The 12,906-nt window shown below is 49.1% G+C and overlaps 1 protein-coding gene across 1 annotated transcript in view; it reads right to left on the bottom strand.

Moving 5' to 3' along the window:
• Positions 1-12,906, bottom strand: part of LOC115100348 (nucleoprotein TPR-like) — a 101,929-nt gene that overhangs the window by 31,232 nt on the left and 57,791 nt on the right. The window contains exon 3 of the mRNA XM_029618765.1: positions 9,154-9,234. Coding sequence (XP_029474625.1) covers positions 9,154-9,234 — 81 coding nt within the window. The remainder of the gene's footprint in view (positions 1-9,153; positions 9,235-12,906) is intronic.

The raw sequence follows: 12,906 nt of genomic DNA, 5'->3' as shown, positions 1-12,906 counted from the left end.
AACAGACTGAGCATTCTTCTTCAAGGCCGAAGTGGAGAAGGGTTCCATGTGAACAGCAGTTCAACATGGGTCAGCCGGTCCTAACAGATAGGCGAGCGCCGTTCGGAAGGGACGGGCGATGGCCTCCGTCGTCCTCGGCCGATCGAAAGGGAGTCGGGTTCAGATCCCCGAACCCGGAGTGGCGGAGATTCGGCGCTGGGCTCTTCCCTCTTCACTCGCCGTTACTGAGGGAATCCTGGTTAGTTTCTTTTCCTACGCTGCTTGTGTCCCTAGCTGGGATTGACATCTGTCCTCAAATGATGTGCCTGTTCATCCAGACCTTGTGTTCCCACGCGTATTCTTATTTCTGAGAGATTTTCCGATTCCTTTGTCATCAGCTAAAGTGCATAAGATGCGTTGATGAATAGTTTTGAAGATGACACATATGGCTTTATAGATGATACGGAAGTGGACGGGTAGCCAATGTAACTCTTTCAGAATGGGAGATATGTGGTCTCTCTTTCTTGCGCCTGTTAGTAATCGGGCTGCTGAATTTTGAACCATCTGTAGTGGTTTGGAATAGGATGAGGGCAGACCTAGCAATAGGGAACTGCAGTAGTCTAATTTCGCAAAAATGACTGCTTGGATGATCGTTCTGAAGTCTTGAGCATGGAAAAGAGGTCTTATCCTCTTCCGAACCTGGAGTTTATAGAAGCAGTCTTTGGTTGTTTTGTTGATATGTGCCTTGAAGTTTAGCCGGTTGTCTATTATCACTCCTAAGTCTGTAACTTGTGTGGTAAGTAGGTTGGTGGGAAGAGTAGTGTTGGAGATATTGTTTTCAGGAGAGATGAGTAGGATTTCTGTCTTGGATGAGTTTAAGATGAGGTGTAGGTTGTTTACTACTTGTTTGATTTTCTGGTGGCATGTTTCCCAGTAGTCAAGAGTTTTAGAGTATGTGTCTTTGATATGGATGATGATTTCAATATCATCTGCGTAAAGGAAGTACTTTAGATTGAGGTCGGTAAGAAGTTGGCAGAGAGGAAGAAGATAGATATTAAATAGGGTCGGAGATAATCAAGAACCTTGAGGGACTCCTATGACAGAGTCAAATCTTGAGGATTCCTTGTTTTGGAGTTTAACTTTGTAACCTCTGTTATCGAGAAACGTTTTGAACCAGGATCGGACGGTGCCGCTGATTCCTATGGACGAAAGCTGGTTTAGGAGGATGGCGTGGTTGACCGTGTCGAACGCTGCGGAAAGGTCTAACAAGATCAATAGGAAAGAGTTTCCTTTGTCGAGGCCCATTAAGATATAATATTATATCTTACAGTTGTGGTTTGGATCATATTCTTTAGGTCAAGACGGTTGTCTATAATTACTCCCAGGTCTCTCACATGGTTGTGGGTGAGAAGGTGTTTGTGATGGATCTGAGATGGGAGGTTTTCTTGCTTGTAGGAAATGAAGAGGAGTTTAGTTTTAGAGGCATTGAGGACCAGGTTTAGACTGTTGAGGAGATTAGTGGTGGCTTCGGCTTGTAAGCTGTTGTTCCAAAGTGCGATGGCTTTCTTAATAGATTCTGTTATGGGAATAAGAATCTGAACATCGTCTGCATAGATGTAGTGAATGAGGTTAAGACTACTTAACAGTTGGCAAAGGGGAAGGAGGAAACGGCGGGGGTAACGGCAATGCTGCTGCCAGGGGGGCTATAACACGCGCCGCCGGAGCGGCGGGCCACCTGCCCCCCCTGGGCCTTCCCAGCCGACACGGAGCCGGTTGCGGCGCTCCGCCGCGGAGGAAATGCGCCCTGCGGCCGTCCGGGAGGCGTTCCCCGCCCCCCCGCGAAAGGGGTGGGGGATGCGCCGAAAGCCCCCCCCGGTCCCACCGAACCCGCCGCCGGGTTGAATCCTCCAGGCGGACTGCACGCACCCCACCCGTTTACCTCTTAACGGTTTCCCGCCCTTTTGAACTCGCTCTGGAAAGTTGTTTTCAACTTTCCCTTACGTACTTATTGATTTTACTGCTTTACTTTATTTTTTTTATTCCTGGACGGGGCCGGGGCCGTCCGGGAGGCGTTCCCCGCCCCCCCGCGAAAGGGGTGGGGGATGCGCCGAAACCACCCCCGGTCCCACCGAACCTGCCGGGTTCAATCCTCCAGGTGGACTGCACGCACCTCACCCGTTTAACTCTTAACGGTTTCCCGCCCTTTTGAACTCGCTCTTGAAAGTTGTTTTCAACTTTCCCTTACGTACTTATTGATTTTATATATTTACTTTATTTTTTTATTCCTGGACGGGGCCGGGGCCGCGGACTGCACGCACCTCACCCGTTTAACTCTTAACGGTTTCCCGCCCTTTTGAACTCGCTCTTGAAAGTTGTTTTCAACTTTCCCTTACGTACTTATTGATTTTATATATTTACTTAATTTTTTTTATTCCTGGACGGGGCCGGGGCCGTCCGGGAGGCGTTCCCTGCCCCCCCGCGAAAGGGGTGGGGGATGCGCCGAAACCACCCCCGGTCCCACCGAACCCGCCGCCGGGTTGAATCCTCCAGGCGGACTGCACGCACCCCACCCGTTTACCTCTTAACGGTTTCCTGCCCTTTTGAACTCGCTCTTGAAACTTGTTTTCAACTTTTCCTTACGTACTTATTGATTTTATATATTTACTTTATTTTTTTATTCCTGGACGGGGCCGGGGCCGCGGACTGCACGCACCTCACCCGTTTAACTCTTAACGGTTTCCCGCACTTTTGAACTCGCTCTTGAAAGTTGTTTTCAACTTTCCCTTACGTACTTATTGATTTTATATATTTACTTTATTTTTTTATTCCTGGACGGGGCCGGGGCCGCGGACTGCACGCACCTCACCCGTTTAACTCTTAACGGTTTCCCGCACTTTTGAACTCGCTCTTGAAAGTTGTTTTCAACTTTCCCTTACGTACTTATTGATTTTATATATTTACTTTATTTTTTTATTCCTGGACGGGGCCGGGGCCGCGGACTGCACGCACCTCACCCGTTTAACTCTTAACGGTTTCCCGCCCTTTTGAACTCGCTCTTGAAAGTTGTTTTCAACTTTCCCTTACGTACTTATTGATTTTATTGCTTTACTTTATTTTTTTATTCCTGGACGGGGCCGGGGCCGTCCGGGAGGCGTTCCCCGCCCCCCCCGCGAAAGGGGTGGGGGATGCGCCGAAACCACCCCCGGTCCCACCGAACCCGCCGCCGGGTTGAATCCTCCAGGCGGACTGCACGCACCCCACCCGTTTAACTCTTAACGGTTTCCCGCCCTTTTGAACTCGCTCTTGAAAGTTGTTTTCAACTTTCCCTTACGTACTTATTGATTTTATATATTTACTTTATTTTTTTTATTCCTGGACGGGGCCGGGGCCGTCCGGGAGGCGTTCCCCGCCCCCCCGCGAAAGGGGTGGGGGATGCGCCTAAACCACCCCCAGTCCCACCGAACCCGCCGGGTTCAATCCTCCAGGTGGACTGCACGCACCCCACCCGTTTAACTCTTAACGGTTTCCCGCCCTTTTGAACTCGCTCTTGAAAGTTGTTTTCAACTTTCCCTTACGTATTTATTGATTTTATATATTTACTTTATTTTTTTATTCCTGGACGGTGCCGGGGCCGTCCGGGAGGCGTTCCCCGCCCCCCCCGCGAAAGGGGTGGGGGATGCGCCTAAACCACCCCCAGTCCCACCGAACCCGCCGGGTTCAATCCTCCAGGCGGACTGCACGCACCTCACCCGTTTAACTCTTAACGGTTTCCCGCCCTTTTGAACTCGGTCTTGAAAGTTGTTTTCAACTTTCCCTTACGTACTTATTGATTTTATTGCTTTACTTTATTTTTTTATTCCTGGACGGGGCCGGGGCCGTCCGGGAGGCGTTCCCCGCCCCCCCGCAAAAGGGGTGGGGGATGCGCCGAAACCCCCCCCAGTCCCACCGAACCCGCCGCCGGGTTCAATCCTCCAGGCGGACTGCACGCACCTCACCCGTTTAACTCTTAACGGTTTCCCGCCCTTTTGAACTCGGTCTTGAAAGTTGTTTTCAACTTTCCCTTACGTACTTATTGATTTTATTGCTTTACTTTATTTTTTTTATTCCTGGACGGGGCCGGGGCCGTCCGGGAGGCGTTCCCCGCCCCCCCGCGAAAGGGGTGGGGGATGCGCCGAAACCACCCCCGGTCCCACCGAACCCGCCGCCGGGTTGAATCCTCCAGGCGGACTGCACGCACCCCACCCGTTTAACTCTTAACGGTTTCCCGCCCTTTTGAACTCGGTCTTGAAAGTTGTTTTCAACTTTCCCTTACGTACTTATTGATTTTATTGCTTTACTTTATTTTTTTATTCCTGGACGGGGCCGGGGCCATCCGGGAGGCGTTCCCCGCCCCCCCCGCGAAAGGGGTGGGGGATGCGCCGAAACCCCCCCCGGTCCCACCGAACCCGCCGCCGGGTTCAATCCTCCAGGCGGACTGCACGCACCTCACCCGTTTAACTCTTAACGGTTTCCCGCCCTTTTGAACTCGGTCTTGAAAGTTGTTTTCAACTTTCCCTTACGTACTTATTGATTTTATTGCTTTACTTTATTTTTTTATTCCTGGACGGGGCCGGGGCCGTCCGGGAGGCGTTCCCCGCCCCCCCGCGAAAGGGGTGGGGGATGCGCCGAAACCACCCCCCGGTCCCACCGAACCCGCCGCCGGGTTCAATCCTCCAGGCGGACTGCACGCACCCCACCCGTTTAACTCTTAACGGTTTCCCGCCCTTTTGAACTCGCTCTTGAAAGTTGTTTTCAACTTTCCCTTACGTACTTATTGATTTTATTTATTTATTTTATTTATTTATACCGGCATTGCATCCGCTGTAGGCTTCCCTGGTCGGTCTTGTGCATTTGAATAAACGGAGAGGAATTTGTAGGTCGATAATGGTGTGTTGGTGAATGATTTTTTATATCAAGGTGATGGATTTGTAAATGACTCTGAACTGAATTGGTAACCAGTGGAGGTCTTTTAGGACTGGGGAAATGTGGCCTCCTTTCCTAGTGTTTGTTAGTAGACGGGCTGCTGCGTTTTCAACCATTTGGAGTGGTTTCGTGTATGAGGAAGGGAGTCCAAGTAATGTAGAGTTGCAGTAGTAGAAAATGAGGGCTTGGAGGGTGGTTGTGAAGTGTTTGGCGTGGAAGAGTGGTCTTATCCTTTTTTAAACTTGCAGTTTATAGAAGCAGTCTTTGGTGGTTTTATTGGGGGGCCACTACCGGCCTAACACCGTCCGCCGGCTGATCCTCCATCAGAAGGACTTGGGCCCCCGAGCGGCGCTGGGGAGCCGGTCTTCCGTATGCCACATTTCCCGCGCCCGCCGGACAGGCGGGGATTCGGCGCTGGGCTCTTCCCTCTTCACTCGCCGTTACTGAGGGAATCCTGGTTAGTTTCTTTTCCTCCACAGCTTGTGTCCCTAGGTGGACCCTGCGGGTCGGTACGGCAAGAGCGGTATTCAAACAGCAAGCAATGGGGTATGAAAATACAGACCCCTGTGTACTTACTTGGTATAGGTTTTGCTAGGAGTAAGAATTTGTTGAGGATAATGTCAGTTTCTTAATAAGATCTCATGCTTTGACTGTTGAGGAGATTAGTGATGGCTTGTAAGCTGTTGTTCCAAAGTGCGATGGCTTTGTTAATAGATTCTGTTATGGGAATAAGAATCTGAACATCGTCTGCATAGATGTAGTGAATGAGGTTGACTACTTAACAGTTGGCAAAGGGGAAGGAGGAAACGGCGGGGGAAACGGCGAAGCTGCTGCCGGGGGGGGGGGGGGGGCAATAACACGCGCCGGAAATGGTATTTAACCTTAGATGGAGTTTACCACCCACTTTGGCCTGCATTCCCAAACAAACAGACTACGAGAAAACCCGGTCCCGGAGCGCCGGGGGCCGCTACCGGCCTAACACCGTCCGCGGGCTGAGGCTTGATGAGAAGGACTTGGGGCCCCTGAGCGGCGCCAGAGAGGCGATCTTCCGTACGCCACATTTCCCGCGCCCGCCGGACGAGCGGGGATTCGGCGCTGGGCTCTTCCCTCTTCACTCGCCGTTACGGAGGGAATCCTGGTTAGTTTCTTTTCCTCCGCGGCTTGTGTCCATAGGTGGGATTGACCTCTGTCCTAGAATGATGTGCCTCTTCATCCAGGCCTAGTGTTCCTACTGGTGTTTTAAGTCCATTGCTGTGCCTGCCTGTTCATCCAGACCTTGTGTTCCCACACGTATTATTATTTCTGAGAGATCTTCCAATTCCTTTGTCATTTTCTGAAGTGCATAAGTAGGGTAGCTAAATGAGGAGAATATTGGAGGGGCGAAGTTCCATATTGAAAGCTGAGTAGCTTTACTTATCTAGTGAAAGTTTGAAGGATCAGGGAAGGCTTGTAAGAATAGCCAAGTTTGTTAATAGATTCTGTTATGGGAATAAGAATCTGAACATCGTCTGCATAGATGTAGTGAATGAGGTTAAGACAAGTTAACAGTTGCCAAAGGGGAAGGAGGAAACGCCGGGAGGGGGGGCTATAACACGCGCCGCTGGAGCAGCGGGCCACCTGCCCCCCCTGGGCCTTCCCAGCCGAACCGTAGCCGGTCGCGGCGCACCGCCGCAGAGGAAATGCGCCCTGCGGGGGCCGGGGCCGTCCGGGAGGCGTTCCCCGCCCCTCCCCCACCCCCCGCGAAAGGGGTGGGGGTGGGGGATCCGCCGAAACCCCGGTCCGACCGAACCCGCCGGGTTGAATCCTGCGGGCGGACTGCACGGACCCCACCCATTTACCTCTTTACAATTTCACGCCCTCTTGAACTCCCTCTTCAAAGTTGTTTTCAACTTTCCCTTGCGGTACTTACTTATTTATTTTATTTATTTAAGGTTTTTTTATACCGGCATTCATGAAATCGTTCACATGATGTCGCTTTACAGAAAACAGGGGTGCAAAGAAAACAACCTATAACATAAATACACGTGGTGAAGAGATGCAGTTACAATTAACTGGGGCTATGAACTGGGAGTGTAAGAAATAAAGAGGGATAGAGGAGGTTAATTATATACATGTGTAGAATATAAAAATATACAAGAGTACATTACAAATATGGCGTCCAATATATACAGCTTCTGAGCTGAGAATTTATTGATGGTGTGTGTTAGGTGCAGTTCGGGAAGGCTTGCCTGAAAAGCCATGTCTTGAGTCTTTTCCGAAAGGTTAGGAGGCAAGGTTCATTTCTGAGATCTGGGGGGATGGAGTTCCATAACGGTGGACCTGCTGTGGAAAGGGCTCAATCTCTAAAGGTGCTGTGATAAGTGGTTTTGGAGGGTGGAACAAGGAGGCATCCTCTGTAGGCTTCCCTGGTCGGTCTTGTGCATTTGTATAAACGGAGAGGAATTTCTAGGTCGATTATGGTGTGTTGGTGAAAGATTTTGTATATCAAGGTGATGGATTTGTAAATGACTCTGAACTGAATTGGTAACCAGTGGAGGTCTTTTAGGACTGGGGAAATGTGGTCTCTTTTCCTAGTGTTTGTTAGTAGACGGGCTGCTGCGTTTTGAACCATTTGGAGTGGTTTTGTGTATGAGGAAGGGAGTCCAAGAAATGTAGAGTTGCAGTAGTCTAATTTGGAGAAAATGAGGGCTTGGAGGATCCTGGTTAGTGTCTTTTCCTCCGCGGCTTGTGTCCCTAGCTGTGATTGAACTCTGTCCTCGAATGATGTGCCTCTTCATCCAGGCCTTGTGTCCCTAGCTGGGATCGACCTCTGTGCTCGACTGCTGCGCCTCTTCATCCCGGCCTTGTGTTCCCACAGGTGTTTTAACTCAGTTGCTGTACCCATTCTTCTGGGCCTTGTGTTCCCACAGGTGTTTTAACTCAGTGGCGGTGCCTGTTCATCCAGGCCTTGTGTTCCCACAGGTGTTTTAACTCAGTGGCTGTGCCTGTTCATCCAGGCCTTGTGTTCCCACAAGTGTTTTAACCTGGTTGCTGTGCCTGTTCATGCAGGCCTTGTGTCCCTAGCTGGAATTGACCTCTGTCCTCGAATGATGTACCTGTTCATCCAGGCCTTGTGTTCCCACACGTATTCTTATTTGTGAGAGATCCTAGGCTCCAATTCGTTTGTCATCAGCTGAAGTGCGTAAGTACAGTCTGAATTCACTAGACGCCAACGGAATTCACTAGACGCCAACGATATTCACTGGACGCCAATGTAAACACCGGGTACACACAACTCTAGGGGTGGACCCGTTCCAGGGAGTCCTTCCCTGAACAAGCATGAGGGTGGAGGTGGGCTTTACTGCACACCCACCTGACGGACCATGCCCATACCGCTGCCAATATTCTAGCATGCATCAGAAAGATGCTGGCGAGCTACCAGTGTTTTAACCTAGTTCCTGTGCCTGTTCATGCAGGCCTTGTGTCCCTAGCTGGGATTGACCTCTGTCCTCGAAGGAAGTGCCTGTTCATCCAGGCCTTGTGTTCCTACTGCTGTTTTAACTCCATTGCTGTGCCTGCCTGTTCATCCAGACCTTGTATTCCCACACGTATTCTTATTTCTGAGAGATCCTCCAATTCCTTTGTCATCTGCTGAAGTGCGTAAGTACCGTCTGAATTCACTAGACGCCAACGGAATTCACTAGACGCCAACGATATTCACTGGACGCCAATGTAAACACCGGGTACACACAACTCTAGGGGTGGACCCTTTCCAGGGAGTACTTCCCTGCACAAAGGAAAGGGAACTCTCTCCTGGGCCAATTGATAAGAAAACCACAATTCTGCAGCCAAAAATAGGCTGGAAATCCTTCCCCCATTGACTTTAATGGGCGACATATGTACATATACCCAACTCATTAGATTTTTTTTATGTCCATATTGGCCGCAAGTGGGACCCACTTTCGGACATAAGAAATATGAACATAAAATTTTGCTCTGCACATCCCTACTAATTTGGGTTTCCATTTCTTTCTGTTTTCCCATAAGTTTGGAATTTTGATCCTTCAAAGATAAGATCTTTGCTTCCAATTCCTGTATGTAGCCTCTCCTTTCTAGCAAAAATCTAGGTTTACCTGTTTGCATGGCTACAAGGCCTGACAACTCCTCCACCTTCCTTTGCAAAGCTTCCCTGAGTTCTGGGTGGGCTTTTCCCTGCTCCTGTAGGTCGCTTACCATCTTTGCCTCAGGCTCACATCCGACTCCGTGGGCTTCCTCTAACTCGCTATGGAGGCGTTCCACCTCTTCCCGGGTTTGCTGTATGAAGATTAAGAAAATCTGTGATTATCAGATTCAAAGTATGCCTCTGCTCTGTTTCCTGCTTTACCAATTGCAGGGCTTGCTCCAGTTCCAGCTCTGCTTTTACTTTCTGCTGGACCGCTATTGCTGTTGACTAGAGTCTTCTCCTCTTCCTCAGAGCTATCCCCTATCCTATCTGGACACTTTACGTTACCTTTCCATTTACTATTCTTAATTTCAAGGCCTCCCAGTATTCTGAGAGTTCCTTCTGCCCTCTCTACCTTCCCTTGGCCTACCACCTCTTATTTACAGTCACTAACATTGAAATAGGGTGTGCTACAAGTATTCCCCTCTTCTAGTTCTCTTGTAGTCTGACTTTTCCCTTGGGAGGTCACCCCTGCCGCCCAAACTAGGAAACCCTCCTGAGGGACTTTCCTTGGGTCCTTGCGGTTCCGGGTGGGACTCTATTTCTCCCTGGGTACTTACTACCTGATAGAGACCTGTCCTGTGACTTGATTTCTCAGGGAGGTAACTACCTGGGAGGAATCCTTCCATCTCCCTTAGTATTCCCTAAAATTATCTTTCAGTCTTTGGGCTCTACTATCTTGTGGAACCATATGGGATACTCCTTCCACAGCATAAACCTCATGATTATTTCCTTTTCTTAGTATACCAAAGAGACCATTAACTTTAACCCCATTGCCTATTTGCTGAGATAATTACAGGACCACCTGTTCTTCGGTCCTTCTCTTACACTGATTCCTCAATGAGCCCTCAGGGCAAGCTCCTCTGTTCATGAACCTCGTACTTAAAAACTTCTCCTAGAACACCACCCCTTTCCTCCTCTCCCTGGGATGTGTTTAAGACTTCTCTTTTCTCCATGCTACTTAAATTAACTTCTGGTTCCACAACCATGGCCTCATGCCCTTCTACTTTCACTTCTTCATTTGCTTAGAAGAGGGCCTTTCCCTTAACATAAGAACATGCCATACTGGGTCAGACCAAGGGTCCATCAAGCCCAGCATCCTGTTTCCAACAGTGGCCAATCAAGGCCATAAGAACCTGGCAAGTACCCAAAAACTAAGTCTATTCCATGCTACTGTTGCTAGTAATAGCAGTGGCTATTTTCTAAGTCAACTTAGTTAATAGCAGGTAATGGACTTCTCCTCCAAGAACGTATCCAATCCTTTTTTGAACACAGCTACACTAACTGCACTAACCACATCCTCTGGCAACAAATTCCAGAGTTTAATTGTGCGTTGAGTGAAAAAGAGCTTTCTCAGATTAGTTTTAAATGTGCCACATGCTAACTTCATGGAGTGCCCTCTAGTCTTTCTATTCTCCAAAAGAATAAATAACTGATTCACATTAACCCATTCTAGACCTCTCATAATTTTAAACACCTCTATCATATCCCCCCTTCAGCCGTCTCTTCTCCAAGCTGAAAAGTTCTAATCTCTTTAGTCTTTCCTCATAGGGGAACTGTTCCATTCCCTTTATTATTTTGTATATATTTATATTTATTTTCTCATCGCCTGCCTTCCTTTGGCTCTTTTTATTAAAATCAGATCCTGGCATGCTATCAGTGCCCCTCTCTGCCATTCCTATGGTAGCAGTACCTTGTCCCTGTGGGGTTACACCAACAACCCTGGCCAAGGAACCATTCCAGGGAATATTTACCCCATAACCCTTTTTAATGATCTATTTATAGCTCTGGTTTGGCTCTACTTTCCCTTGGGGATCTGCTATCTGACAAAGCCCTGTCTCGGAGCCTGTGTCACTAGGAAGCTGACCATACATGCGACCAACTCTTCCCCCAGTCTCACTTCCTGTCTCCTAGGACTCTTCTCCTTCCCTTAGATTTCTATGCCTACACCAGCAGAACAAAAGTCACTCTGTACAGCCCTCTCCTCAGGATCACTTCCATTAGTCCACCTTCTTATACAAAGCTTCCAAAGGATCTATTACACTAGCCTCTTGCCAATGGCTTTCACCCACTGTACCCCAACCATAAGGGTGAGTTCCTAAAATTCCCCCTTTTCCTTTCCTTTGGTACCTTACTATAAATTTCTCCTCCAGCAGAACCATGCTTCTTAACCTTGCCACTCTGGCTACAAGTAGAACCATAAGGTTCCCTAATAAAAACATCTTTCCCCAACAATTTATCCACAGTTTCTCCCACTTGGCAAAACCGATGCAATAGTTTCTTAACTGAAGGTCCAACTTCCCAATTTGTTTTCCTTAGCTGGCAGTAGTAACCACAATTCAGTAAACTATAGGCATCCATGTTTGCCAGTCCCTTCCAAGCTCCGACGACTCCACTCTTTGAGCCTCTGAAACAACCTGACTGCATGCGACCTGCTTCTGCAGCATGGTCTGGTCATCCAGCTTCCACTGATTCCTGTAGTTAGTCATCCTCCGGTCACCTTGACATCCTAGAAGGGAAGGAAAACCAAAATCCAAGTGTAGACCATTTCATCCAGGGGCCCCTCCCACATGAACCTCAGCCCCTTACCAGATTGTCAGAAAAAGCCTGCATTTTGGGGTCATACACTCTGCTCCTACAAAACCATATGGCTCTCCACCCTGGGTCCTTTTGCCATGCCCGGCGCAATCTCCCACACTCCCCATGTGACCACACTTCCTCCGGAGGGTACAGATAGCCTAGGTATGCTTACTGGAGCCCATCAAAAACAGGCACGTTGAACTCTCCACAGCTCCTGTAGACCAGGTCTGCTCCCCACGCTGCCCCCTGGTCCTCCAGTCAATCCATCCCAGCTTAGCCCCCTTGTCCAGCAGGTTGGTGCTCTTCTATGGGGTCCTTCCTTCACCAGCTGCCCCTGCAGTCTGGCTCCCTACGGAGGAAGGAAAAAGAGATCCAAGTGCAGGCTGCCTTTCCTACAACATATCATGCCCACCAGCCCATGCACCTTACCAAATAGACAAAGGATCCACGCATGACAGCCACACAAAATTTCCCTTTATACACCAGTATACTCTGTAGCCCCAATTTCCTTGCCAAGCACATAACCATAAATGCCAGCCCCTGAGATACCACACTCCTCCCGGCTGGTACGGTTAGCCCTGGGTACTCTTACCAGACTCCAGCTAATCCAAGCATATCGAGCCCTCCATGGCTCTCCTCTCAGCCAGGTCTGATGGATCGAGCCAACAGAAACACAGCGATATCCAGGTCATCCTGGTCTGCTCCAGAGTCTCATGAAGACAGTTTCAGGATCCCACTTCTAACACCTTTTTATGATACCATCCCCATATGATACCACCATATGATACTGTCCCTGTCTTCGGAAGTGTGACTAATGGGTTTTGCAGCCCTCCTTGTGATCACAGGTAATAATTTACTTGTCCAATCTGCCTCAAACCCCCCCTTTTCACCTAGTCTCCACAGATCCTTATCTGTGAAGCCACCAGAACCCCATGGCTTAAGGGTAGTAAGTTTATAAGTCTTTTAGTCTCAGCCAACAATTTCAGCAAGTCCAAACAGAAAAAGAAGAACAAATTCCAAAGAATGATTAATGCCAGCAAACCTTGCTCGTTTCTTTAGAGGGTCAAGATTCTGGATCCTGCCAGCCTCTACTGCTCTAAGAGTTCTTCCCACGGGGAGTCCTTGTCGACTTCTGAGCCTCTCGAGGGAGACTGGAGTAGCTCTCCCGAGGTTCCCTTTTTATA

Source organism: Rhinatrema bivittatum, chromosome 10 (genome assembly GCF_901001135.1).
Source record: "Rhinatrema bivittatum chromosome 10, aRhiBiv1.1, whole genome shotgun sequence".
NCBI classification, from domain to species: domain Eukaryota; kingdom Metazoa; phylum Chordata; class Amphibia; order Gymnophiona; family Rhinatrematidae; genus Rhinatrema; species Rhinatrema bivittatum.
The sequence above is the reverse complement of the archived record's forward strand: the minus strand, read 5'-3'. Positions and strand labels throughout refer to the sequence as shown.